Source organism: Chanos chanos, chromosome 2 (genome assembly GCF_902362185.1).
Source record: "Chanos chanos chromosome 2, fChaCha1.1, whole genome shotgun sequence".
Taxonomy (NCBI): Eukaryota; Metazoa; Chordata; class Actinopteri; order Gonorynchiformes; family Chanidae; genus Chanos; species Chanos chanos.
In genome coordinates this window covers 58,055,985-58,083,307 of record NC_044496.1, presented here as the reverse complement: position 1 = coordinate 58,083,307, position 27,323 = coordinate 58,055,985, and the positions used below count along the sequence as shown (strand labels likewise).

Genomic DNA, 27,323 nt, shown 5'->3' with positions numbered 1-27,323 from the left:
TATCTATATTTACCTGACAAAGTACTTTCTTTGTTTACAGAGGAAATGATACTTCAGGGAAAAATGGTGAGAAGACATCAGACACATTAAACACGTGATTCATTAGACACATAAGGCACTTTAATGACAGAGATCCATGACCTGACCCGGCACAGTAGCAGCCAAATTTCCACCAGCAAAACACCCCCCCTCCCCCCGCTCTTTACTCATGTCCTACACACTCACTCCAACACATGCGCGCGCGCACACACACACACACACATGCACCGGAGGAGTGCACGAAAATCAGCTCTTGAAACCAAATCCCATCTTTTCCACCCTGGCCCTTGGCTGCTTTGTGCGTGCTTTGGAACGGTTGTTCATTGACCACTCGTCACGAGGTAGAGGCGGAAACACTTGGCTTTTCTTCACCTGTCTCCCACATCAGCGCGCTCTTTTCCCCAAACAGGACTGAGCACATCAGCGCGCTCTTTTCCCCAAACAGGACTGAGCACATTAGCGCCATGAAGCCTGTCAGTCATTACTTTAACTGAGAGACGCAGTCACAAGCAGGTAAGGCAATACAACCGAGTATGTGGTCTCAATACAACATTAAAGTGTGTGTGTGTGTGTGTGTGTGTGTGTGTGTGCGTGCGTCTTAGACCTGGTGGTAACGGGGGGGGGGGGGGGTCAAGTGCACATGTCAAATTTTTAAAAATGTTTTAAAAACACCTGGTTAACATAGAGAAAATATTTTCCTGGCAAAATTAAATAAAAAGAAAAAACACAGGTTGACTCAATATTCTGAAACGATAAGGCACGTCTGAACTCCCAGGTTTGTGTTCAGAATTTGGTTTCTGATGGACGACTCCTCGGCTGAGAGACCGGTCTCCTCTCTGGTGTCTGTCTTTAACTCATCAAGAAACTGAAAGAAACAAAAAAAGAGGAAAAACCCTGTTAGCTCCATTATTGTTTGTTTGTTTTGCAGAAAATAAATACTGACATGTTTTTCTTTTTTTTATCCAAGAAATTTCCAAAATAATCACAGCGGAGACAGACGCAAATTCGGGTTATGAGACAAACTTGACAAAGTGAAAAAATACAACATCCAACGGAAGTTGATGTGTTTGACCAAAAGCATCCATCTGTACGACGCTGTGTGTGTGTGTGTGTGTGTGGAGACAGCAGTTAGAGCTGTACCTGTAGAGGAATTCATGTGTAAGGTGCTCTGTGTGTGTGTGAGAAGAGTTCTGTGACTGAGGTTGTTACCTGTAAGGCCATTACCTGTAGGGATAGCTAAACCTGTAAGGGGATTACCTGTAAGGGCATTACCTGTAGGGGCATTACCTGTAGGGGCATTACCTGTAAGGGCATTACCTGTAGGGGCATTACCTGTGGGGAGGCTACCTGTAGGGATAGTTGTACCTGCAGGGGTGTTACCTACGGGGGCCTTACCTGTAGGGCCGTTACCTGGAGGGATAGCTCTACCTGCAGGGGCGTTACCTGTAGGAGCGTTACTTGTCGGGATGTTACTTGAAGGGGCATTACCTGTAGGGATAGCTGTACCTGCAGGGGCGTTACCTAAGGGGGCCTTAACTGTAGGGGTGTTACCTACAGGGGGCATTACCTGTAGGGGCTTAACCTGTAGGGAGGCTACCTGTAGGGATAGTTGTACCTGCAGGGGCATTACCTGCAGGGGCCTTACCTGTAGGGGTGTTACCTGTAGGGAGGCTACCTGTAGGGACAGCTGTACCTGCAGGGGTGTTACCTGTCGGGGCCTTACCTGTAGGGGCATTACCTGTAGGGATAGTTGTACCTGCAGGGGCGTTACCTACGGGGGCCTTACCTGTAGAGATAGTTGTACCTGCAGGGGCGTTACCTACGGGAGCCTTACCTGTAGGGGTAGCCATGGTATTTGGCCCTGAAGATGGAGAGCAGCCAGCTGAAGAAGAGCATGACCAGGCCGATTCCCGCCACACACATGACTGCAAGGGGAAGAGAATCATCTGACATCATGAAACAGACAGAGGTCAATTATGAGCTATTTTAAAATAACACCACCAGACAATAACATACTTCTCCTCTTCCCGATGTCCATGTCGGATGTGGCTGCCTCATGCAGGAGCACCATTCCCAAAGTAACGGCCGCATCTGAATCACAGAGTGAAGGCTAGCTGGTGCTGATGCTGATGGAACAGTGGCTGACAACGTCACTATGATGACATGGTAACAGTGATGTATAAGTAGCCTAACTGACCGTGTGATGGTGTGACTGTGTTTGCCTGTGAGGGTGATGTAACAGTAACTGACTTTGATACTGTGGTAGCAGTGATACATAAATAACTGACTGTGTGACTGCGATTACCTGAGATGCTGATGTAACAGTAGCAGGCTAAGTGAAAGTGAAATGTGGTAACTGTGATGTCACTCTAGCTCTGTGTGTGTGTGTGTGTGTGTGTGCCTGTGTGTGTAAGGGTTAGGGTTAGGGCTAACAGTGATGGGATCCGGTTGACTTTGTGACTAAGCACTGAAAGGATACTAAAGAGCAGAACAATGTGAGTCTCTGCGACAAACTGAGCCTGGCTGCTGCCGTGGATGTAGCTCTAGAACAGGAAAACAGAGAGACGCTCACAGTTACAGTGATCAGTCATCAGCAAGGAGTCACGCTAAAGATCAGACAGCAGGGAAAGTTTGGGGAAGGGAAACGCTGTCACAAAAATGACAATGTCCATTAATATTCTCACCACTTGGCCTGTGTTGGGATTCTTATGTGCGTACGGCGGTCCTCTAATATGATTCCACATCTGCCCAGAGGTCATTATCAAAACAAAACACTAGAGAGAAACATATAAAGAGACCAACTGAATGAGCTTCCATTCAACATACAGCATATCTGTATTAGTTTAGTATAATCTGTTTCCATGCCTGGTATATAGGTATATACAGCTGTCAGCTATAAGCTGTCAATGCTCAGAGGGCAGAACATTGCTGAGATCAGGCATTAACAAACAGCCAGCCAGACAGACACAGACAAACTGCAACAGACAAACAGACAGCCAGCCAGACACTCAGACAGAAACAGACAAACTGCAACAGACAGACAGCCGGCCTGACAGACAGACATGCATTAACAAACAACCAGCAGGCAGGACAGACAGACAGGCAGAAACAGACATCCTGTCAGCCAGACAGAAACAGACAGACAGACAGAAAGATAGAAATAGCCAGTGAGACAGACTATGAGCTCGTACCAATGCTGAGAAGGCCCAGACATTCTTGTTGTAGAGGAATTCCAGATTGTTCCGTCTCAGGTAGGCCAAACCCCCGATGACTGCCAAGAGCAGGCCCAGCATCAATGGTCCTGCATAGTTTGGAGGTCGGATCACCCTGATCTGAATTGATGCACGCACACACACACACACACACACACACACACACAGACACACACACACACACAGACACACACACACACTCTTCAGTGCATTTACTCTGAATAAAGTCATGAACATTCTGCTCATTGTGTCTTCTACACCTGCTCTGTCAGAATGGATGTAAGGGTTGCTCTGAAGTATCATCAAGTGACGTGAAATGTGAAAATCAACACATCAGGCCACAACAGTTATTTAAAACTCTGCCCTCTGACACAGCACACAAACCACCATTTGGTTTTAAATATCCACGGCTTATTTGCATTGAAGGCTTCCCTGGCGTTCTGCATGTTTTATTAGTGTCACTGAAACCCTGAAGGACAGAGAGACACATCGTGCGAAACTTACGTGAACGTCGGTTCTGTCGGCCACCCATCGGGCCAGCTGTTCTGCCGCGAATCCTCGGACCTGCAGCTCATAGGTGTCGGCCCGTCTGGGCTTTCCTTTGGCCGGGAAGTTGATGAAGGTCGGAGCGGAGTTCATATTCAGCTGTGTGCACACACACCAGTGAAATCAAATCATGTTCCGCTGACCCTGGTTTAATGGTGGTCTTTTCATTGTTGTTTTGACTTGGATATATGATTTTCATTAAGAAACAGACACAGCTGAATTAAATGGTTATTTGCATGTAAATCAACTTAAATCTCTATTAATGAAAGTTTCAGGGCCAGAGAAGTGACTTGCAGAGAGAGACCCAGATTCAAATGTTACCATCTGAAAGACATCTGTGCCTTCATCGAAATCTACAGATGCGAAGAAAATCCTGTTGGTGAATGCACTGGAGTACCGCCAGGAGTTGGCCAGAATTTGGTATTCCTCATCTGCTTGTCTAAAGGCAGCAAATACAGAGAAAAAAAATCCACTGGGTTAGAAAGAACTTTAACTCTTATGGCATTAGGTGAGATTATTCTCGGCTTACCTACATACTCCACATTGTCTCTGCGGCTGGAGGGCAGTGAACATGATAACTACTGAGTAGTTGCGCGGAGGGGCTCGGACAAACCGTCTGAATTTGTCTCCGTTCATTCGGATGACAGCCCTCTTACTGGCCCACTCCATCATCTGGCTAACTTTCTCAGAGAGCAGCGTCTGAGGAAAAGGTCAAATAATCCCCTTTACCGTGTAGCACATCCATGCTCTACTTACAGGCATGAAACATCCTTTTATCTTCTTATTCAATTAATAGTTACAGCCCTTGCTAAGTGTAAGCGGGTTAAGGAGGACACAGTTGACGACACCAAAGTATTATCGGGGATTTGGCAACTAATGCTCAATGCAGTGCAGTCCAACTAGGTCTACGATTGAACTGTACAAACTATTTTTGCCAAATCCAGAAGTATATCTGTCTGACACACAGAACAGCCAAAAGGTGCTTGTCACATCCCCATGATTATGCAAAACTGTTATACTAGCTCGATACTGGATCTGGACAGTTTAAACTGGATTAACATGTGTTTGAGAAGCATTCATAATTTAAACTATATTAAATTAAGACAACCTGGGAACACTTCCTGGACATTCCGTATCGGCTAGCTAGCATGCTAACCTAATTGATTAACAAGCTATGAAAAAAACCAATAAAATAAAAACAAATGTACATAAATGCAACGGTTACACACCTCTTTTTTCTTTTGTCCACTACATGGCACTCCACAACATAACAAAACGAAAAAGAGTACATATAAAAGTTTCGGAGACATGTTTTATGCACTATGTCGTGCTACCGCTTAGAGCCACGACACGACTCCAGCAGCTCTCTGTAAGTTTTCTATTGGTCAAAAACAGAGCATGAAGTCAGAAACGATAATGCTGCGTGAATTTGTCGTGGAAAATTTGAAAATTTCAAATTAAAAGTTATTTTAATTAAGGTTAAAGAGTAGTACTTTGACACCTGTTACAAATTGTTCCTTATGGTGTAAGCGTGTTTTACCTTCAGCCGTATTATGTTTTTTTCCGAGTTCATTTGGTAAAGGCCTCTCTCTTTTACTGTTTTGTAATCAACATTTACTTTCCAAAAACTGGAACCAGGAAAAAGATTTTTTAAGACATTAGGGACACTAAAGGGATTAAGAGTGTTGCCAATATGATTTTGTGTTCTTGATGCGACTGTAAAAGATTTAAAACCAAGCATAAATTCATATTGCTCTTCCCTAATACCCCAGGCCTGTTGAAGGAATCACGAAAATGCTACTCATGGCGCATTAAAGAACCAAGCAAAAGATACTGAGTTTACGAGTTTACTGTGAACAAAAGGTGTACCTTATTGTGATACATTAAGACTGCTTTGATGAGTCCAATTAAAATTCATTCAAACTCAGAGAAATTCAGGATGAGAGACACACCCTGAAATACAAAATATCAACAGCTAGCTATCTTAGCATATTTATAATGTAGCTATACACGGGCATAACTACGCTGTTGCTGAGGGAATCGTGAAAAAGGCAGACTGGAACTCTAAACTCTCGGGTGTGTGTATTTAAGAATGCAAATGGAGGCACCAACACACAAACATCTCTTTAATTATAAAGCCAACCCAGAGCATCACACAGGTGAGTTCTCACAATCACATGTTTACATACACATGATTATACAGATCAATCTAAAAACACATGTGTGAGTATCTTAGAAAACAGGGAGGTAGAGGAGGGGGGAATACACATATAGACACAGCAAATGGGTGGGTTAAAAAAACCAACAGAATTCTTATTCAGTAATCAGTGTCAACTTGTCATTTAAAGAGCTGGACAAACTCACAGGTTAGAGAGCATCATATGAACAGCAAAGATGAGAGAGAGTGCAAGAAAAGGAGGAGAAAAAGGAAAAACACAGTATAATAAACACACAGTATGATAAACGCACATAAACAGAGTAAATAAACACACAGTATGATAAACACACATAAACAGAGTAACTAAACACACAGTATGATAAACGCACATAAACAGAGTAAATAAACACTCAGTATGATAAACACACATAAACAGAGTAAATAAATACACAGTATAATAAATGCACATAAATAAACACACAGTGCGTGTATGTGTGCATGTGTGTGTGTGTGTGTGTGCGTGTGTGTATGTGGTCTGCAGGGGCGTGTGTATGGGTGCAGAGGTAAGAAAGCATTGCTACAAAAAAGTAAAGAAGAAAACAGACTTAAGATAAGGTGCAAACCACTGGTAAAAACTTAGAAAACACCAAGATGGTATCACATTTCACTAACAGGAAAGAAAAATAAAGACAACAGACAAAAAACATGGCCTTTGGTTGTGAAATGTACAATGACACAGTGTCAGAATGAATGACACTGTATGAGAATGTATGAGGATGAATGACACTGTATGAGGACCTTACACCTGAGGACCTGTTGATTCCCTCTCCCTCCCTCTCTGCTACTCTCGGCATTGTCTTGAAGATTCTGGTTTTCCATGGTGTACAGGGGCAGATAAACTGTGCTGTGCAGGCAGGCGATGAAAGCTGGTTCTTCCAGTCAGCCTAGAAAATTTTCCAATACAAACCTGGAGAAAAGGAATATACCCATGAGTTGGAGTTTAGCAAAACGATTTGTTTATTATGCCATGTGTTTTTCCTCTGAACAAAAATACAAAAGTTTCTTCAGCAGTGTGTCACAGCTCATAATTAGCAATATTCCAGGACAAAACTAACCAGCGGACAACGACATTAAGGAAAAGTCGGTAGATGTGATCAAGGAGAAATGCTTTTATACAGCAAGCTGTCCAGGTATCTGTGTGACCGTGTCACCTAGTTATGGGACCACAAAAAGCTCAAGTGTAGATAAACTTCGAAAGATAAAAAGACTTCCATTAGTGTAAATTACGCTAAACTGAGATGGATGTTCTATTGGTCTATTGTCAGTGTGAGTTTGTTTTCCCACAATAGAGGCGTGGCCTGGTCTGTTCTCTATGTATATGTATGGACAGTCTTGATGGTCTGTTTATGAGCATATAAACTAAGCGCTGGTTTGTGTCTCGGGACTTCCATGAAAATATATGGATCTCTTTTGGCTTGCATGAGTTAAGCCATTCATTTCGTGCAGAGCTGTGTAACTCGACTCACAAATAATATTCGCAATAATATTAACTCGAAGTAAACTGGCCTGCAAAAAATCGTAAGAAAATGCCGTTCCAAATAGAGAAACGCAGCAACAAGCTGCCGTTGCACGTAACTGCGCTTTCCGCGTGGGTTCTTGTTTGGATTGGCAACTAAAGACAGTAGAGTAGTTTAGCCTACTACAGAACCTAGCCAACGCTAACAGGTTTGATCGCAGAAAATGCCACCAAAAGGAAAGGGTGGTAAAGGTGGCAAAGGTAAGTTATCTATTAAGATGTCCACGTGAAATTACATATATTTAACATCTCAGCGTTTGTTATTCCGAAACTGTTTATCAACAGCTAGCTATCTTAGCATATTTATAATGTAGCTATTCCGAACTCAGTAATGTGTGGAATATAGTCATTAAATTTTAAACAAACTGTTCACACTGTGAATGGTAGATAAATGATTTATTTTCGTAGGAGTATAAACATATAGCTTATGCTTGTAGTACTCTTTTACAAAACGTCTTTGGGTGACAGGAGCCTAATTGAATTAGCATGGTGCTAAGATGATGAATCCAGAAGTATTAGAGAAGTTTAGTTTATAGGATTCCGTGAATGATGACAGCAGTTCTTGCATTGCAGGGGCAGCTGCTTCGGGTGGTGGTGATTCAGAAAAGAAGGAAAAAGCACAAAAAGGTGGAACAGCAGTTAAGGTAAAGGGGATTGATCTGGACTGCCGCTGACTAACGGCGATGCTGCAGTTGATGTAGCTTCCATCTCAGTTATTCAGGCGACGTTTTGAGTCACCTTAAATCCAGAGATTCTCTTTTACGGGTTTCTGTCATTAGTTTTTCCGAAAACTCCGTCCTGTCCCCTTTCCCAAGACATAATCTGAGCTTTAACTGTCGCAGTTTATGACTCTAATAAAGTAGCAGGACTAATGTCTTGGAAGTCGCTTTGGATAAAAGCGTCTGCTAAATGAATAAGTATGAATGTGTGATGATATAATTATTTACGGAATGAAATAGCCTCGTGGCTTCGCATGTGCCTGAACAGAATGAGGTGAATTCACACGGTGTATTTTTTTTTTAAACTTGTTATGATAGGTAAATTGATCAAGATATTGATACAAGATATATCGATCCAGCCCCTCCAGGTTTTGTGTTGGGTTCGTATAAGGTGTTGTTTGGAGTACTGCTTTGCTATCATTCATTTTATGTATCATTTTATTTTGTTTCAAGGTTCGACATATTCTGTGTGAAAAACATGGAAAGTGCATGGAAGCTATGGAGAAACTGAAGTCTGGAGTTCGCTTCAGTGAAGTAGCAACACAGTACAGTGAGGACAAAGCCAGACAAGGGGTAGGAGCCCGATTTTCTGTTTATCTGACAACTCGTGATCCGTAACTTTTGTTTTGCCTTTTGGACGGGATGAAAATGAAACACGTTTGGAGGGATCTCTAATTCTAAAACAGGGCTGCACAACTCATTTCTTGTGAGTCCAGATTTCGTCTCTGTGACCCATCACATGTTTCTCTTAGCTTAAGCGTTAACAAACCTAGTTCATAAGTAGAAGTAAGACACACAGATTATGTGATGAGGTTGAAAATCAACAGGACACTGTTTAGGACCAGACTTAGGCATCCCTGTATAAACGGTGCTTAAAAGCTTCATGGTGGCTCAGTGGTTAGCTCTGTTGCCTCACCACAAGAAGGCCCTCTTCGAATCCTGGTGTTCTAACGAGTTGTGCTACCTATCGATGTGCCACTTAGCGGTTCTGCGCATGAGCTTAGGGTTGGACTCTGCTATCGATTCACACTATGGTAGCATTTTTCGACAAAGCAGCACAATTTGTCAGAACACTGGCTGCCTCAGGTCCTTTTTGTGTGGAGTTTGCATGTTCTCCCCGTGTTTGCGTGGGTCAGAACACCTGGTGCTCCGGTTTCCTCCCACCACGAAGACGAGTATGCTTGGATTAATGCTGCTGTTAGTGACTTTGACCAAAGCACTGGAAAAAAAGACCTGGAGTTGGTCCACAGGCAGCGGCGGCTGCCCACTGCTCTTACCGCGTGGTGTGTGTCGCTCACTGCTCTAGTGTGTGTGTGTGTGTGTGTGTGTGTGTGCTCACTGGTGTTAGGATGGGTTAAATGCAGAGGCTGCATTTCACTGTTCAGTGTGTGTGTGTGACAAATAAAGTACTTCTACTACTTCTACTCAAAGGCCAATCTCTATAGAAAATCTTGCAGTAGCCGTCATGGTCCACCAGGTGGTGTAGTAGCATTCTGGCCATTCTACTTAATGACAGCCGGGGGGGGGCTAAGAGAATTAGCACTGTGTGAGGTTAGTGAGTTATCACCATGTTTTCTGTTTTATTCAGATAAATGATATACATTACAGACCACAGAAAAATAAACGTTTTGATACAAGGAGTCTGAAGAGAATGACGCACCTATCGGTTCAAGTGATAAATGCTTTCAAAAACATATTTGGTTCTTTGTTTATGTTTAAATGAGATATTACAAAAGCAAAAGCAACTTAATGTCCTACAACACACCAGAATAACCTTACTAAGATATGTATGATAAGTGATTGCGTGTGAGAGAAGGACATGAAAGATACTGTAAGTTACTGCATGAGTAACCGTGTTTTCTGATTTAACAGGGTGACCTTGGCTGGATGACGCGCGGGTCAATGGTGGGACCATTTCAGGATGCAGCGTTTGCTCTCCCTGTTAGCACTATGGACAAACCTGTTTACACGGATCCTCCAGTCAAGACAAAGTTTGGCTATCACATCATTATGGTTGAAGGCAAAAAGTGACATCAACTTGGCACTGTCAATATTTTTTTTTTGTTTTACAGTCCTGTTCAGCCTCTACACTAAATACTGGAGATGGTGACAGAGCAAACATACCCACATTAACATGTGTTGTGAATGTACTAGAGCCCAAACAATAATTAGCTTTTGTTCAGTGGAAGCCATGAAATTTCATTAAAGACTCATTTGACAAAAAGTGAGTGGGTTTTTTTTTTTTTTTTTTGGTAGTTTTCATTTGTTTTTCAGTTATGTTAAATGAAACAATTCTGGCATATTTCATCTTTGTTCTCAGATACTGGAATAGCATCATATTTATATCAGCTTGAGAATGAGGTATCCTGGCAACAGGACAAAACGTCTGTCTCCTTAACTCCTTGAGTCCCTCATTCTGTCACAAAATGGGGAGAAAGAGGAACTGACTATGGCAGCAGTCAACACTAATAGCTCTCATAACAACCAGAGTGTATTTCTATGATTTTTCTCCTCTTTATAGTTCAGTATAATCTTAAAAAAATACATCAAAACTTAAATGATCAAACACGTTAATGCTGTGAGTTAGCAAGGAGCTAGTTAGCTAGCGTTAGCAGGTTAGCAGCCAACAGCGGAAGGCAGATGTTGATAAGTAACGTTAACGAGGTAGAGACACAAAGGATAAAGTAACGTTAGCGAGACGAAAGCCAGCGGAGAGGACGACAGTTACTACAGAATGGCAGGATAACAACAGACTCTCCTTTATTCAAGTCCCTCCGCCTGGAATGTTATTTAATAATTAAAATGTAAAAACTGTTATTAGCATTGGTAATGATAATAAATATAATTAACATTGTATTATTATTATTATTATTGTTATTATTATTATTAATAAGATCCCTCTTTCTGTATTATCTGAGTTAATGAAAAAGACTCGTGTCAGTTCAGATTTTTATCTATCACTAACTTCTTATTTTCCACATATAGTGATCACAATTTTATACTAAGTTGTGTTTCTTAAGAATGCATCTGTGCACTATAAACATAAATATATGAATTAAAAAAAAAAAAGATGAGATGTGTTGGGCTATGTATTCATGTGGTGTAATGTGCATTAGAGGTTATGGTGAATCTTGTCTCGCTGCCTTCTGTAGGCCGTGAGACTTTCCAGAGCTTTTTACATCTACAAACCAGAGAACAGGTTTTGTAGGTTTACTTTCCCGTAGGCTCAAATTTTATTAGCGAATGCTAATTAAGTTTACATACATAGATACTGGATAGATAAAGAGCCTTTATGAATAATAGAATAGTCCAAACTGCTCATGTGGAATCACAGCATGGAAATGAGGGAACGATGCTTATCAACAGCTGCTCTGTGACCGGCCTGTTTTGACATACGGCGTAAATGATACACGGCAGTGCTCTCACCAAATCCTGTATTTCAGTTTTAAACTGAAATTACTAGCCAGTTTCAAGCACCTTGAAATACCATCCAAAATATGGTGTTATATTTAATAAAACTGCTGTAATACATCATAGATCTTGACAACATTGGTGTTATGATGTATTATGACACACTGAAACTTTTATATTATAATAGAAAAGAACTATATGTACAACAACAGCGATTAGTGTTAGGCGAACAAATGGAAAGGAGCGATGAATGGACATCTCGGGGTAACCGTCGTTCAAGTAAGTGAGAAACGTAAATTGTGGTTTTGACCGCACCTCTGACGTTGCACCAAACACCGACGGAAGCCATGTGCAGCTGTGTGTCTCGTTGTGGACGGTTATTGGTCAAAAAATATGGAGTCAGATGACGCAATATTTCCGGGTTCCCTTTGACGCCAAAGGTAACTATCGGTCAGATTTTCTGGCAGAGACGAGAGACATTGGAAACAGGCTTGGCATGAACGTGTAGGTAAGGATGTTGGACGGTAAATCTCCGATAAGATAAACCGGGTATCAGTAGCTAGGTAGCTACCGTTGTTTATCCTCTCATCACCTTAATCTGTATCTAGATAAATGGAACAGTTTGTCAGTTAGGTTATCGTGACAACTTCGTTAAATGATTGAAATTAACCCTCTGTGCCCGGTGTGAAACATTATCAAAGGCTAGTGTTAGCTTGCTTTAAATGTTTTCTTCTATATGATAAATGTTTGTCTAATTATGTTGTTGATTGTATAACATTTCCGTGTTATGTATATTGTGAACAAATAACTCCCTAATGGAAACGTTAGACTGTTTCGTTAATGCCTGTATTTGAGCGTTTTGAAGCCCGGGTAGAGCGCGTTTACCATGAGGTTGTCGTATTGACATGTTTATTCTGACCGAGCAGCGCCGGTAACTTAAGGTTATACATGCTTTCATACATCTGAGCGTGTGTAGTCTGTCTGCATTTGGTTATCATGATTTCTAATGTTTCACATGTATCTGTCACCGATTTTTACGGTATACGGGCTTTCTTACGGAAGAAATTAGACATGCTTACGGTTAAATGACATACTTCTTGAAAGGGTGCGCAAACGTCCGTAAGCCAGTCACCTAAACCAATGGATATGAGGAAGTAGCTTGTTTGGATCCTGTTAAACTTTCTCTCATATATTGATCGTTTTCCGTTTATTTTTATTATTAACGGGAGAAAAGACGCTATCGATAGACGTTACTGTGCGCTCTGACCCCCCTACAGATTTTTGATGTGGTTAAATGCAAATATATGTAGAACTGAGGGAAACGTGCGTGCATCATGCGACTTGGCGGGTGCATCGTGTTAACGAGTAGACCCAGTGACCTGCACTGTAGGGATGCTACAAGGATAATGGGATCACTTTCTAGGGTCTGGGTATTAGGAAGTTTCACCTCCACCTGGAGTGGCGCGAGTGGGGTGAGCTCGAGAGCTTGTTATTATTGGCTGTCGCTGTCTCTCCTGTATTCTGACCAGTCAGGAGACAACCTGGACAGCGATATGAGAAGATGTACGGGGTTATCGCTCGGGAGATGAGAGAATCTCTCAGTCCGTTGAGGTTGATAGTGAATGGCTGGGTTGATGTGTCATTGTTCGTATATGGTTTGAGATTAATTTTTATAGTTGTGCTTGCCGTTTCAACACGTTTGAACATCTCGTCTTGACAGTAGATGTAAATAATCTCAGTTACGGGCAGCAAGGTAAGTCATTTAATTAACTGAATCTGTAGATAAATATTTACAAAGGGAGGCAAAGTTTTAAGGTGTTTTTTTGTACCGTGCAGTGCATGTCTCCCATATACAAATAATTCACGTATAATTTGAACGGGTGGCTGTAGCGGAGTGACTCTAAGAAACGTCCATTTGAGTTGAAAAGTCATGAGTTTAGTTACGTTCAGTAACGGCAAGCAAGGACGAGCGTGCAACTCAAAGCTTAATTCATCTCTTATTAGCTCTGTTAGCTGCAGCTGGAGGTAGAACAGAAACACCATAGCTAGAGACATTCTACAACGTTTCTTATTTTAAAGCATAGATTGGTGAATAATTGGATTGGGGTCAGGGGTTATGGCAGCAGAATTTTCCTCTCACCCTCTCACTGGTTTAGTCATGCAACCAGTAGGCATGTATGAGCACGGGCACTGATAAAGGCGTCACTGAATGGTTTGATGAGAGCCTGAACAAATAGAGAAACATGACTAAGTCTCTGTGCTGAACGAGTTGTCCCGAGGCACACGGCTCACCGCTTGCCTGCGGCGTACTGGCGTGACCTGCGGTGACCTTTCACCTACAGCAGCCCGTGGAGAAGGACGTGGCATAAGCAGCACTGGGGCGAACGGTCTAAGTGGTGACTGTGGAGTTAGACAATGCTCCACACTGTCATTCTCTTACGCAGAACTGACTCATCATTGTGTGCAAGTATACTCACTATCTGTTGGATCTGTGGGCTTGTGAATTAGCCAGGAATCTTCTTTTTTTCCTTTACTTTCTTTTTTCTTTCTCTCTTTCGTTTTTTTTTTTTAAGTGATACAGTCAAGAGGTCATTTGTCTTCTTTGTAACTGGGCTTGATGATGTCAAACCATTTTTTTGCATTGCGTGTGTGTGTGTGTGGAGAGAAGTGGTTGTGCTTGTTTGTGTAGTTCAGAGCTCAGTGCACTGGAGAAGAAAAGGAAAAATGTTGCTATGTTAGAGTGTCACTTTGGTTTAGTCTGAAACCAGCGCGAACTTCCCCCTGTCAGTGTAAACGTCTAAACAATATCAACGCGGGTCAGAACGAACATGCCACCCTCACTGGCTGTAAGTATCCTCGTGCTCTGAGAAAGGGGCTTGTATACAGCGTGATGGTGCCAGCTAATTGGATTTGTAACATTTTAGTGCTGAGTTCTGATGACAGTCACATGAGTGCGTCATCCTGTTCTCTGATGATTCTATCATCCCTCCGTCTGTGTGATTAATGGGTCTGTTTTTGATCACTTTAACAATCAGCCCTCGCCGGGGTGTAAAGCCTCTTTGCGTGTGACGTCACTGTGTTTTTGGACCTGCCTGACTGTGGGCAGTCACTGTCCTGCTCTCTGGAATGTGTCTGGTGTTTCTAACACATGTGACCCGCTAACAGGCCGCCTGCTTTCCTTCCCTCGGCTCAAAGAGAGCACGTTTTGTTTCGCTCAGTCCGGGTCCTGTGAGGGCAGCTTCAACGCCTCTTTTGACTGAACGCAGTGGTGCTCGGACGCAAAGGTTTTAGATTTTTTTTCTGTTCATCGACAAATCAAACTTTTTTTGGTCTGTTGATCTGTTCTTTTTTTTTTTTTTAGGTTTAACATTTTAGGTCTGACTCGAACATCACCTCATTCTACAGCTGCTGTGGAAACTGACAGCTGATCATAGGACGAAAGCCCAGCCATCCCACAGGCACCAACCCCCCCCCGGCCTCTCCTCTCGTCCTCTCCCGTCTGCCGCTTCCAGAAATGAGCGTGAAAATGGATCTGAGCTTCTTCCTCCTGCTGCCAGTGCATATACTGGTGTGGCTGTACTCTGTCCTGAGTTTTCTGCCCTGGTATTTCTTGACTGGAGCTCAGGAAAAGAAAGCCCTGGCCAAAAGGATCAAAGCCAAGTCCACCACGGGCCGCCCGGACGGTCCGTACCGCTCCGTGGACCGCTTTGACTCCCTGGCTCAGGTGGATTTCCCCGGGAAGGACACGCTGGACAAACTGTTTGATCACGCTGTGGAGCACTTCAGCCACGCAGACTGTCTGGGCACACGCCAGGTACTGAGCGAGGAGAATGAGACTCAACCCAATGGAAAAGTCTTCAAAAAGGTACACGCATTTTTGGTTCTCTCTCCCTCTCTCCCTCTCTCTCTCTCTCTCTCTCTCTCTCTCTCACACGCACACACACACACACACACACACACACACATTCTCTGTCACACTCTCACACACACCAGGTTTCCGATACCTACCACGTGTCATTGAGCAGACAAAGTAACTGTTGTTGTTAGATTAGAAGTTTGTTTAACAGAGAAAATGCCTTCTGTTACAGCTCATTCTCGGGGATTACAACTGGATGTCCTATCAGGAAATGGACGTTGTAGTCAGTCAGTTCGGAAGTGGTTTGGCAGCACTGGGCCAACAGCCAAAGAACACCATCGCTATCTTCTGTGAGACACGGGCAGAATGGATGATCACGGCCCAGTCCTGCTTCAGGCGTAACTTCCCCTGTAAGAGCCCCCTCTGGGTTTTTTCAAACCTTCTTGCCCATAAAAAGTAACTTGTGGTGAAACTGTATGTTTATCTTTGTTATTTGGAATTACTGTCCACCAGTAGACTGGGCTCAGATATGTTAGCCCGTCTGTTTCTGTTCCTGTCCTGTGTGAACGTGTAAAAACATGAGCGAGGTCTAGGAAGATCCGCCCAGAGACTTGTACCTGTCCTCCCTCACCTGTAAGGTAAAGATGTCTTGGACAAATGGAAAAGACATATTTAAGGCTGTTGAAATGGCAGTGTTTATAAAACGTGATGAATTATTTCTGTAGTTCACTCAGATACGCCCCGGGCTCTTCTCCTCTCCCCTACAGCAGATCAGCTGCTGCCTTTGGGAGAAGTCGTTAGGCAGTTCGTCAGAATCACTAAATGAGCAGTAAAATCCACCACGCTGTTGTGTGTGTGTGTGTGTGTGTGTGTTTATTTTATGCTGTTTGAACTGAATGGTTGTTGTGAATTTTTACAGTGGTGACTTTTTATGCGACTCTCGGGGAAGAGGCAGTGGCATACGGACTAAACGAGACCAGTGTGACACACCTTGTCACCAGTGTGGAACTGCTGGAAAACAAACTGAAGGTGAGAGCCGTCAAATCCGCCTGCGTGTCTGTCAGTGCTGCCCACATGTTTCCCCCTCCCCTGATGTTTTGAATAAGAAGAAGAATAATTTTGAATCCTGTGCGTGTGCGTGTGTCTGGCTGGCGGGGTTTAATGTATATAGGCCCTAATTCAGAGTTAATCATGTGACGGTTTCACTCGTGTTTCCTGTCGTCCTGTTACCCTGTCCGCAGAGCGTGCTTCCTCAGATTCCCAACCTGAAACACATCATCTACGTGGACCAGAAGGCCGTCAACACCGCCGCTTATCCCGCCGGGATACAGATCCACAGCATGAGGGCCGTGCAGGAGCTGGGCGCTAAACCCGAAAACAGTAAGTCCTGTCCAGTGTCAGCAGTGTCTGTATCAACAGCAAAACCATCATCAGCCCAGGATCACCTAAGAATGCATATGACTTGGCCCTGTTCCAATTCTCTTTCACGGTTTAATTACCTTGTCTCCCTTTACACTCAAATTAGTAAAACTTCTAACAGGACTGAGTGTGTCGAAACAATACCAGGCAAACATCATGTTCGCTCCTTGTGTTTTCGTCAACACTGGCATTTATCCTGTTAAATAACAGAGCAGCGTTAAAGGGAGAGTGTACACTGAAGAGAAGTGGAACTGGGCCCAGTCATTCAAAAAAATCAGACAATTATTTAATCCAGATCTGATCTTAATATTCAACAATTCAACATCCCCAGTTCACTGAAAAGGGCCGCTTTTAATGTTTTATTTCCTAATATGTTTTATATCTGCTATATTTTAAAAGTGTGTCAGTAAGCAGTGCATCAGTAGTGACTCTGTGTGTGTGTGTGTGTGTGTGTGTGTGTGTGTGTGTGTGTGACAGTGTCCCGAGAGATCGTGCGACCCAGCCCTTCAGACCTGGCTGTCATTATGTACACCAGCGGCTCCACGGGTCGACCCAAAGGTGTCATGATCATCCACAGGAACCTCATCGCCGGCATGACGGGCCAGTGTGAGAGGATCCCGGGCCTGGGGTGAGAACGGGGCAGGAGACTCTGAGATCCAGCCCAAAACGAAGCTGTTTTCATATTCACATACAGTGTAACATGCAGTGAATGGACCGCTTTTCACTTTGGTTATTTTGGATTTTCCCTCTCTCAGCCCCAGGGACACGTACATTGCCTACCTTCCCCTGGCCCACGTGCTGGAGATGACGGCTGAGATCTCCTGTGTGACATATGGCTGCAGGATTGGTTACTCCTCTCCACAGACCCTCTCTGATCAGGTAATCCTACATTTGGATCAGATCAGACAGACCCTCTCTGATCAGGTAATCCCACATTTGGATCAGATCAGACAGACCCTCTCTGATCAGGTAATCCTACATTTGGATCAGATCAGACAGACCCTCTCTGATCAGGTAATCCCACATTTGGATCAGATCAGACAATCCCTCTCTGATCAAATAATCCTAAATGTGGGTCAGATCAGACAGACCCTCTCTGATCAAATAATCCCAAATGTGGATCAGATCAGACAGACCCTCTCTGATCAGGTGATCCCAAATGTGGATCAGATCAGACAGACCCTCTCTGATCAGGTGATCCCAAATGTGGATCAGATCAGACAGACCCTCTCTGATCAGGTGATCCCAAATGTGGATCAGATCAGCCACACCCCCTCTGATCAGGAAATACCATATATGGATGAGATCAGACAGATCCTCTCTGATCAGGTGATCACATTCACAAGTATCAGACATGGAGGAAGAATTAAAAAACAAAACAAAACAGAGAGTAGTCTGTATCCAGTTCCATAGATCGTACATATGGGTGTATACGTATGAGCATATGCTTGTTTAGGTTTTGTGACTGATGTGAGGCTGTCTTTTCTCTTTCAGTCGACTAAGATCAAGAGAGGCAGTAGGGGAGACTGCTCCATGCTCAGGCCCACGCTGATGGCTGCTGTGCCTGTAAGCCCTCTCACAACTCCCTTAATCTGCATTCCTCCGGTTGCCCAGGCAACACTCTAACGCTCTGTGTGTGTGTGTGTGTGTGTGTCTCCTGATAGGAAATCATGGACCGCATTAATAAGAACGTCATGAGTAAAGTTCAGGAGATGAGCTGTGTTCAGAGAGCCCTGTTCAAACTGGCCTACAACTACAAACTGGAACAGATCAAGAGAGGCTACGACGCCCCTCTGTGTAACGTGTAAGAGCCACACACTCCCAACACCTCCACCAACACCCCCACCCACCCCCAACATGAGCCCACGGATCCGAATTTTAAAATAAATTAGGATCTGAACTTGTTTTTAATCCGGCTGCAGTCAAATGTAATCGGTGTCCGTTTGAGTTTGGCACATTTTAGTGTTCTACCTCATGGAATCGTACTACGTTTCAGTTCAGAGGGTTTTCTTTTTGTTGTGTGTCATTAATCTGACACTGGGCAGCCTGGCTGAGCGGTGCGGTCCACTCCCGGGCCGCTGGTTGACACAGGGCGGCCTGTTCTGCACAGACGGGCCTTACTTCTTTTATAGTGGACTTAACTGGGTATTAGTGCATACCGACGGGCAGCCGCCTCACAGCCCCGTCCTGATGGGTGGTGTCCAGTAAGCCTGGCCTGAGATGGTTCTGACCGCTCCTCTGCCTTAGTGGTGTGGGTTGTGTTGGAAACTGTTCTGGTGTGGCACTAAAGCTCTCACAGACAGACGTGATTAGTCGGATGACGTGTCGAACACCTACACTGCACACACTGGATTAAATTCATTACGTGACTGTGGAAGGCAACTGAGTGCACCACAGCTGGTGTAGACGTGTCACCACAAAGCAGGTGAAATACTTATGCAATCAAACAGGGTGTGAATATTTTTGAGCCTACCAGAGTGGATATTTCGGTATTCCTACAGACAGTAACCCAGACAAAGCCGAGGCTGTTTGTTAAGATTTTACAGAAGTGAGCATGCTCCACATGTGACCCTCTCTCTCTCTCTCTCTCTGTGTGTGTGTGTGTGTGATGTGTGTGTTTCTCTCTCTGTGTTTCTCTCTCTCTCTCTGTGTGTTTGTTTTTCTCTCTCTGTGTTTGTGTTTCTCTCTGTCTCTCTCTCTCTCTCTCTCTCTCTCTGTGTGTGTGTGTGTGTGTGTTTGTTTTTCTCTCTCTCTCTCTCTCTCTCTGTGTGTGTGTGTGTGTTTGTTTTTCTCTCTCTCTCTCTCTTTCTCTGTGCGTGCGTGTGTGTTTGTTTCTCTCTCTCTCTGTCTCTCTCTCTCTCTGTGCGTGCGTGTGTGTTTGTTTTTCTCTCTCTCTGTGTGTGTGTCTGTGTGTGTGTGCAGGGTGTTTAAGAAGGTGCGGGCCCTGCTGGGGGGGAACGTGAGAATGATGTTGTCAGGTGGAGCCCCTCTGTCGTCAGCCACTCAGAGATTCATGAACATTTGTTTCTGCTGCCCTGTGGGGCAGGGCTACGGACTTACTGAGACGTGTGGAGCAGGCACCATCACGGAGGGTGAGTGGACACACACACACACACACACACACACACACACACACACACACACACACATGCACACCCCTACCTACACCTACGCCTACCGTATGAAGACAGCGCAGAAATGGTGCCTGAGACAGAGCATGGCAGAGGGATGCCCTGAGACTGGAGCCTGGGCTTTGACCGGACAGTTATCGTCTCGGTTCAGTTCCTCTTTTCACTGGTTAAACTGAAGAATCTCACGGGTTCACTTCTGTTTCCTGCCCTGCACTTAGGGAAGCGTTGACCTCAACTGACAGCACCTGCCCTGAGCACATGCTGTTTTTCACACAACACAGAGCTCAGCAGTAAACTTTTTTGTCTTAATCACATGTTCTGGTGTGTGTGTGTGTGTGTGTGTGTGTGTGTTTGTGTGTGTGTTTGTGTGTGTGTGTGTGTGTGTGTGTACAGTGGCTGATTACAGCACAGGCCGTGTGGGAGCTCCTCTAATCTGCTGCGAGATCAAACTGAGAGACTGGGCCGAAGGTCAGCGACCTTAAACCTCTTGAGTCATGCCGTACATTTAGATTTATCAAAAAACGCTGATGTGTAGAACGGCTTTAAAACCTTTTTTTCTTCCTTTCTAAAACTTTTCTCAGGTGGCTACACCAAGCACGACAAGCCTCATCCACGTGGAGAGGTTCTGATTGGTGGGCCCAACGTAACCATGGGTTACTACAGGAGTGAGGGCAGTAACTCTGAGGACTTCTTTGTGGATGAGAATGGACAGCGCTGGTTCTGCACTGGAGATGTGGGGGAGGTCCACTCAGATGGCTGCCTGCAGATAGTGGGTAAGTCATCTCTGTGTGTGTGTGTGTGTGTGTCTGGTGGAGGACTACACAATGTGTTGTATTTGTATGGTCATCGTGATATGAATGTCCATAATAAACTCATTGTAAACAGATGTGATACCCTAACAGTGGTGCTTGATGAGTCTGCGGTGCTGACAGAGAGACATAGAGCGGAGGATTAGCTCTGTGCTAGCATTGCCCACTCAGGAGGCTGCGCTGCAGAGGCCTGTGTTGACGTTACGTAATTAGAGTGGCACCAGCAGAGAGCTGCAAAGTGCGACATGAGCCTCGTGAAACAGTGGAGTGACAAACTCCAGAGAGGAGTAAACCTGGAGAACAGGGCTGAGAGTGTCAGTGGAGCGACAAACTCCAGAGAGGAGTAAACCTGGAGAACAGGGCTGAGAGTGTCAGTGGAGCGACAAACTCCAGAGAGGAGTAAACCTGGAGAACAGGGCTGAGAGTGTCAGTGGAGCGACAAACTCCAGAGAGGAGTAAACCTGGAGAACAGGGCTCAGAGTGTCAGTGGAGCGACAAACTCCAGAGAGGAGTAAACCTGGAGAACAGGGCTGAGAGTGTCAGTGAAGCGACAAACTCCAGAGAGGAGTAAACCTGGAGAACAGGGCTGAGAGTGCCACTGGAGGTTTTGGACTGAAAAGGGGGAGGAGAATCCGTGCCATCATAGTACTGTGGTTATAAATGATATGACCGTTCACACACACACAGGTTTTGCGCACAATGCATCAGATATTGTTATCTGATGTTAAACAAACCACAAAATGATTTGTAAATAATTCTGATTTTATTACGCCGTGAACACAGATCTGTTCGTGTTCCGAGGCACATACGAACAGAAATACTTTGATAATTTGTGACATGTTGTGTGTGTTCTCCGTGTCGTGCTGTCCTGGTGTGGTGAGATAACTGGATGTGATACTGGACGGTCGATTCCTCTCTTTGTTGCTCTAAAAAGCTTCTTCAGAACGTTCTGATAACGTTTGTATTATTTTTTGCTGTCCACAGATCGTAAGAAGGATCTAGTCAAGCTCCAGGCTGGAGAGTATGTTTCACTGGGGAAGGTGGAGTCTGTTTTGAAGAACTGCTCCCTGATTGACAACATCTGTGCATATGCCAACAGGTAGGAGCCTTTAACCCAGAGAAATAAACCAAGTATAAACAGCCCATTGTCTATGAAAGAACAACGTAACCAATCTGCCTTAACCCCTCCCCCCCTCCTGTTGCCACAGTGACCAGAACTACGTCATCAGCTTTGTGGTGCCCAATCAGAAAAAGCTGACGGCTCTGGCCAATCAGAAAGGGATCAAGGGTACCTGGGAGGAGATTTGCCATCACCCTGTCATGGAAATGGAAGTCTTACGGGAGATTAAAGAAGTAGCCACCTCCAGTAAGTGCCAGAAACAGGGATATGGATGTGTTTTTGCCAGGGTCAAAGTTTGGGCTGAATAAAGCCTTTCTGGAGTTTCCCCGCAGGCAGCTTGCAGTTGAAATCATGCTTCCCTGTTTTGCATTTCGAGGGTTTTACAGTATACTGCTCAGAATAATCTGGAAGTTCTTAAGAACACCAGCTTACTTTGTCTAGTGTTAAACATTAACAAATAAACAAGTAAATAAAAGCTTATTTTATTTATACTTCAGAGCAGAACACATCAGCTGTGACATGGCTGTCCGAAACATTGGACCCTATACCACTTTGGTCCAGCCCATAACCTACACTGCGTCTGTTTGTTCCCAGTTAAACTCCAGCGCTTCGAGATCCCGGTCAAAGTCCATTTGAGTCCAGAACCGTGGACTCCTGAGACAGGCCTTGTCACGGACGCGTTCAAACTGAAGAGGAAGGAGCTGAAGAACCATTATCTCAACGACATCGAGAGAATGTATGGCCGCAAGTAGGGACTGCGGCCCGGGCCGGGAAGGGTGTGGGTGTGTCTTCACTGTCAGTCTGGGTGTAAATAGGACCGGGGCGGGGAGGGCATGGGCGTGTCTTCACTGTCAGTCTGGATGTAAATAGGAGTGTGGGAACCCATTGGCATTGCTTAGTGCTGCACACACACCTGGGCGTCTGCAGAGCCGTCTGTGGGGGGGTTAGGTGGGGATGTTATGACTGGTCATTGGTTTAGACGTACGCTGTGGCTTCACACGGGACTGGATGGGGTGGGGTGGTGTGGGGTGGGGGAAATACAGCGTAGCTTGATCAGACCTCAAACAGTTTCACCTGCAAACAAAAGCGTAGCCTCTACACTCATAAACCATACAGAGCGATAAAACTGCCATCAGATGAATCTCTTTGTACATCTTCTTATAACCTATTATAGCTATTGTCTTTGTAAGAAAAAAAAATTGAGACCGAATTGAACATGTTTTAATAGCCTGGTTTGGTTGAATGTGAAGGATCAGAGTAAAAGCTGAATCACTATGCTGCAGGTGTGACGCTGCCACCCGCTGGCCAAATAGAGTATAGTGATCTTAACATGCCTTCCAGGAGCTCTTGATTTTCTGTGTCAGTTTTCTGATGTGTGTAGTTAGGAGTGTATGGCCCTAATAACGGTTGCTATACACATTCTTAAAGAAAATGTCAACATTTAAAAAGGCTTTGGTAGCCATGTAACATCCATGATCTTTTTAAGTTATGAAACAGTTTTGAGTTACAGGTAATTTATTCTCGTTGTAGTGTTCAGTTAAAATAATGACATGAAGTTGAAGGTGTGGTTTGTGACTTTCTCAGGAATTGTGAAAGGAATGTGAGATTACAGGCTGTGTTCTGGGCTGAGAGATGTGTGTGGAAGAACACAGAGGTGGGAAATGAAGACCTTATGGAGTAATTTTTACTTTAATGAAGGGAACTCGGCTCCAGAACAGGTGGTTTGGCCTGACGTGTGGCCCCATGGCTGCGGAGTCTTGTTTCGTTTATTTACGTTTTTGTTTCACGGGTACAAGAAGTAATCGGAAGTGATTTTTTTTCACTTTTTAAGGAGTCTTCACTGTTCCTTTTTTTTTGCACTCATTTCCAAATGATTGTTTTTTTTAATCGGTCACATGAGACGGTGATGTGTTTATTGTGACAAACATTTCCCGCGTAGCTCGTAATTTAATGCAGATGATCTCAGATCAGCTTTAAGAGGTTTGTAGCTGTTGCCAAACATTTCCTTGGTGAGTAGTGTACCATGCAGGAGTGTAAGCACTGTTCCAAAGCCACAGTCTTTGTCTCTGCCAGCACTGAGGTCCTTTCAATATGTACTGACACACGGTCTGGTTCCCAAACACTGTTAGAATGATACGTATCTCTGTCAGCCATCCAGCAGTGTACGGTTCACCTCTGTGTGTCATCATGCACTGACCCTGCTCACCCAGGAGAGAGCAGGTCAGAAACTGAACTCAGATCAGCTTGAGACACCTCTGATTCGAAAGAGTTTGTTTGTTTACATGTCAATGTGTTCTTGTTTTATTTTTATTTATTTGTGTTTTGTTTCAATGTTCAACTAAGAATATTTTGAAATGACCCAATACTGATTCATATATATATATAAAATTTGTAGTTGCTGTGGATTCAGTGGTGAACATTGTTGCACAAGTTTTTCCATCATCAAACAGAACAAGAGCTTGTCTGATGTTTCAGTCAAAACCTCAGGGTTAAAAAAAAAAAACAAGGCTACTCAATGGATTTCTGTAGAGAAAGAACACATTTGCTTTATAGGGTGTTGCTGTTATTTATTTCACACTGTGGTTCATCTACTGTATGTAAAATACATTGTGATAAACTGTTTTCTACTCAACCCAGACTTGTTTCTGATTCTATTACTTGAGTATCAAAGAGGAATGACTTTTGTATATACAAAACGTTTATTTACAACACCGAGGCAAAAACAGAGAGCCTGGCGGGCAGAGGATCAGCTTGCCCAGTCCTGGAATCGGAAACAATCACTCGCAATCTTCCACACGGGCTGGTCACTGTTCGGCGAGGCCTGCGCCGTTAGAAGGAAATTTTGGTTGAAATATCTCTGTTTGTTCCCATCAAATTTCACCGACCCCGCAGTGACCACCAGCAGCGTAGTTTGGCCCTGGGTCGCTTGCTCTGTCCGTCCGTTTTGGTAAATGTAGCCGAAAAAAGACATTGAAAACATCACATTAACATAGACTGGTCAGAAGTCCAGAGGTCATTTTCACCATCCATCTGCACTGTACAAACACTGCACCTAAACATTTCACACAGATCCGATTCGATAAAGTTTCGTAGCCAGTATAAAATGCCCTTACCATGCACGGGTTGACAGTCGAGGGTGTGCACTTGAAATTCACTTGACGGAAGAGATTCAAAAAATTCTCCGAGAGCATCTTGTCCAGAGACGGCGTTGCCGTTCCACACGAGGGTCGCCTTGTCTAAGTACAGCCTTGTCAGGTGCTGTATAAAATTGATACAAATGAACAACCACGTGAATGAGAGCAGGTAATCGGTTTACAAAACTGTCGTGTTCCAGAATGCGAACGCTCGTACCCTCCTTTTCTTGTCCATGCAGTCATAGTAAATATTGACGAATTCCTCGGAATACCTGCACGACTGGTCAACGTGTGTTCTGAAATCCTGGATAAAGATGAGAGGAATTTTTACATAGCAATTGCTACGGATACAATGCATAAAAACGCTTTCAAATTAGACCTCTGAGGCACTATCTCAGCTGTAAGCTAATGCTAACTGAGTGAGCTGTGAGAATATACTTACTACTGTTGAAGCCATGAGTATATTAAAATTCCGTTTTAATGGACAATAAGGTGGCGCAGTCTTGCTGTATGTCGTATTTCCCACTGCTTTGAGAGATATGGTTTATAAAAGAGAGACGAAAACCGGTTGCATGTTTTAAACATTCAATTCTTCAACACTAGAGTATGTCGCTGAATTATGTGCTCAGGTGGCCCTAATACGCTATTTCCGGATCCGTCGCTTAGTTGGCTTTTATTTTGCCTGAGACATTTTTCTTCTTCTTTGGTTTGGTGTTTCGCGAAAATGATGAAAAATTGACCCGGTCTGTATTTTCCTTATGTATCCGTTTTTAATTTAAGTAAATTTGGCATTCACAAATGCAACTTCACAAGTTATAAACATAACAGTATTTATGTAGGACGTGATGATTTGCATGGACACAATTTCTCTATCCTTAAACAAAAAGGGTGTTAAAACAATGAAACAATTAAAGCCATTTCTGTATATAAAGTTATTTTGGAGTAATTTCCTTAGCCTATTATTCCCTGTCATTTTTGTGCTTATTACAGTTGTCCTGTTGATGTACTGACACTTAATGGCTATGAAACCCTACATGTATATCGTGTCTTTTTGGATCGTTTTAATAAAGTGGCATGCCACTGAACTGTGCTGCTGAATTCTCATGTTTAACTCCGTCTCCTAAATAGTTCCCTACACAGCCCTTTTATTTCTGATTTGATTTGTGAATTTTCCACTGTCCAATTTCATCTGAGAAAAAAATTCCAAATGTTATTAATTTTGAACACTGGCATCCATGAGACAGCAATGTCAAACCAGTCTCAGGAGGACTGAAATCTCCCACTGTGATTCTGTGGTGGGAGATGTGGGGAGGAACATTTTCTGTTTCTTGGGAAGGCCTGGGCAGAGCTGGTCCTCCCAAACCTGACCCGCTGTGATAGTTCTGTTACCAGCAGTCAGTTTGTCTGGACCTCTGTGCTGTCACTGTTTCATCGTCATCTCATTTCTTGCTTTTCACATGATCAGCTGAAGAGGAACCTCTGCGAGAAGAAGAGGATGGTTGTGTCCTTCCTCATAAGACTGTGATCCACAGATGGCTGATGCTCTTTATGGGCTTGTCAGGGGGCACAGGTCATGCGGGAGCATGGAGCATGTCAACCGGACCACTGACCCCCCACCTCAGAGAGTGGAGGATAAAAAACTAAAACTTAAACCTGAACAATCTTATTTCATCACCTATCCCTGAATTAAAATTCTCAGCTGACATCTGTCACTCACACACAGGCCTCAGTCTGGGTCCAGACACTCACACACAGGCCTCAGTCTGGGTCCAGACACTCACACACAGGCCTCAGTCTGGTTCCAGACACTCACACACAGACTTCAGTCTGGGTCCAGACACTCACACACAGGCTTCAGTCTGGGTCCAGACACTCACACCCAGGCTTCAGTCTGGCTCCAGACACTCACACACAGGCTTCAGTCTGGGTCCAGACACTCACACACAGACTTCAGTCTGGGTCCAGACACTCACACACAGGCTTCAGTCTGGGTCCAGACACTCACACACAGACTTCAGTCTGGGTCCAGACACTGAGAGGCCTGGGTCCTCTCTCTCAGAGACGAGACCTAAAGACGTGAGATTTGAGAGTTTACATTTGAAATGTGAGATCTGAGATTTTACATTTGAAATGTGAGATCTGAGTGTGCAGGTGGGCTTAAGGGTGCTCTGACCCACAGCCCATGGGCTCAGG

General features: G+C 44.0%; 4 protein-coding genes across 5 annotated transcripts; 2 read left to right on the top strand and 2 right to left on the bottom strand.

Annotated features, from left to right (window-relative positions):
• Window positions 1-667: 667 nt before the first annotated feature.
• On the bottom strand, window positions 668-5,147 carry magt1 (magnesium transporter 1). Its single transcript, XM_030765787.1, has 10 exons — window positions 5,027-5,147; window positions 4,327-4,496; window positions 4,119-4,236; window positions 3,756-3,896; window positions 3,231-3,371; window positions 2,724-2,813; window positions 2,519-2,582; window positions 2,056-2,130; window positions 1,874-1,964; window positions 668-904 (listed from the first exon to the last, which is right to left on the bottom strand). Exons 1-10 carry the CDS (start codon window positions 5,105-5,107, stop codon window positions 889-891), a joined length of 987 nt encoding a protein of 328 aa, XP_030621647.1. The 5' UTR covers window positions 5,108-5,147; the 3' UTR covers window positions 668-888.
• Window positions 5,148-7,636: 2,489 nt separating this feature from the next.
• Window positions 7,637-10,457, top strand: pin4 (protein (peptidylprolyl cis/trans isomerase) NIMA-interacting, 4 (parvulin)). Its single transcript, XM_030766443.1, has 4 exons — window positions 7,637-7,732; window positions 8,105-8,175; window positions 8,704-8,823; window positions 10,123-10,457. The coding sequence occupies exons 1-4, from the start codon at window positions 7,696-7,698 to the stop codon at window positions 10,279-10,281; spliced, it is 387 nt and encodes a 128-aa protein (XP_030622303.1). The 5' UTR covers window positions 7,637-7,695; the 3' UTR covers window positions 10,282-10,457.
• Window positions 10,458-12,123: 1,666 nt separating this feature from the next.
• On the top strand, window positions 12,124-24,283 carry acsl4a (acyl-CoA synthetase long chain family member 4a). Of its 2 annotated transcripts, none has more exons than XM_030764627.1 (15): window positions 12,124-12,169; window positions 15,023-15,526; window positions 15,750-15,927; window positions 16,437-16,546; window positions 16,759-16,897; window positions 17,414-17,564; window positions 17,692-17,815; window positions 18,431-18,502; window positions 18,601-18,740; window positions 19,859-20,028; window positions 20,461-20,535; window positions 20,649-20,840; window positions 21,861-21,975; window positions 22,085-22,242; window positions 22,591-24,283. In XM_030764627.1, the coding sequence occupies exons 2-15, from the start codon at window positions 15,176-15,178 to the stop codon at window positions 22,746-22,748; spliced, it is 2,133 nt and encodes a 710-aa protein (XP_030620487.1). In that variant the 5' UTR covers window positions 12,124-12,169; window positions 15,023-15,175; the 3' UTR covers window positions 22,749-24,283. The 2 variants fall into 2 exon arrangements, with proteins under 2 accessions (XP_030620487.1, XP_030620486.1); XM_030764626.1 differs by lacking the exon at window positions 12,124-12,169 and adding an exon at window positions 13,274-13,414.
• A 286-nt stretch (window positions 24,284-24,569) lies between these two features.
• On the bottom strand, window positions 24,570-25,714 carry nxt2 (nuclear transport factor 2-like export factor 2). The gene is made up of 4 exons (XM_030766288.1): window positions 25,573-25,714; window positions 25,348-25,434; window positions 25,110-25,254; window positions 24,570-24,927 (listed from the first exon to the last, which is right to left on the bottom strand). The coding sequence occupies exons 1-4, from the start codon at window positions 25,585-25,587 to the stop codon at window positions 24,743-24,745; spliced, it is 432 nt and encodes a 143-aa protein (XP_030622148.1). The 5' UTR covers window positions 25,588-25,714; the 3' UTR covers window positions 24,570-24,742.
• Between the last annotated feature and the right edge of the window lie 1,609 nt (window positions 25,715-27,323).

Excerpts from the sequence above, each read along its gene's own strand:
- pin4 (XM_030766443.1), top strand. The coding sequence starts at position 7,696 with ATGCCACCAAAAGGAAAGGGTGGTAAAGGTGGCAAAG. Across the intron at positions 8,176-8,703 it reads AAGGTGGAACAGCAGTTAAG|GTTCGACATATTCTGTGTGA; the intron begins GTAAAGGGGATT and ends TTTTGTTTCAAG. Across the intron at positions 8,824-10,122 it reads AGGACAAAGCCAGACAAGGG|GGTGACCTTGGCTGGATGAC; the intron begins GTAGGAGCCCGA and ends CTGATTTAACAG.
- magt1 (XM_030765787.1), bottom strand. The coding sequence starts at position 5,107 with ATGTCTCCGAAACTTTTATATGTACTCTTTTTCGTTTTGTTATGTTGT. Across the intron at positions 2,131-2,518 it reads TCACATTGTTCTGCTCTTTA|ATGCGGCCGTTACTTTGGGA; the intron begins GTATCCTTTCAG and ends TCTGTGATTCAG. Across the intron at positions 1,965-2,055 it reads GGACATCGGGAAGAGGAGAA|TCATGTGTGTGGCGGGAATC; the intron begins GTATGTTATTGT and ends TTCCCCTTGCAG.
- acsl4a (XM_030764627.1), top strand. The coding sequence starts at position 15,176 with ATGAGCGTGAAAATGGATCTGAGCTTCTTCCTCCTGCTGCCAGTGCAT. Across the intron at positions 16,547-16,758 it reads TGCTGGAAAACAAACTGAAG|AGCGTGCTTCCTCAGATTCC; the intron begins GTGAGAGCCGTC and ends CCCTGTCCGCAG. Across the intron at positions 20,841-21,860 it reads TGGCTGCCTGCAGATAGTGG|ATCGTAAGAAGGATCTAGTC; the intron begins GTAAGTCATCTC and ends TGCTGTCCACAG.
- nxt2 (XM_030766288.1), bottom strand. Across the intron at positions 25,255-25,347 it reads GCATGGACAAGAAAAGGAGG|CACCTGACAAGGCTGTACTT; the intron begins GTACGAGCGTTC and ends AATTTTATACAG. Across the intron at positions 24,928-25,109 it reads CGACTGTCAACCCGTGCATG|AGCAAGCGACCCAGGGCCAA; the intron begins GTAAGGGCATTT and ends ACGGACGGACAG.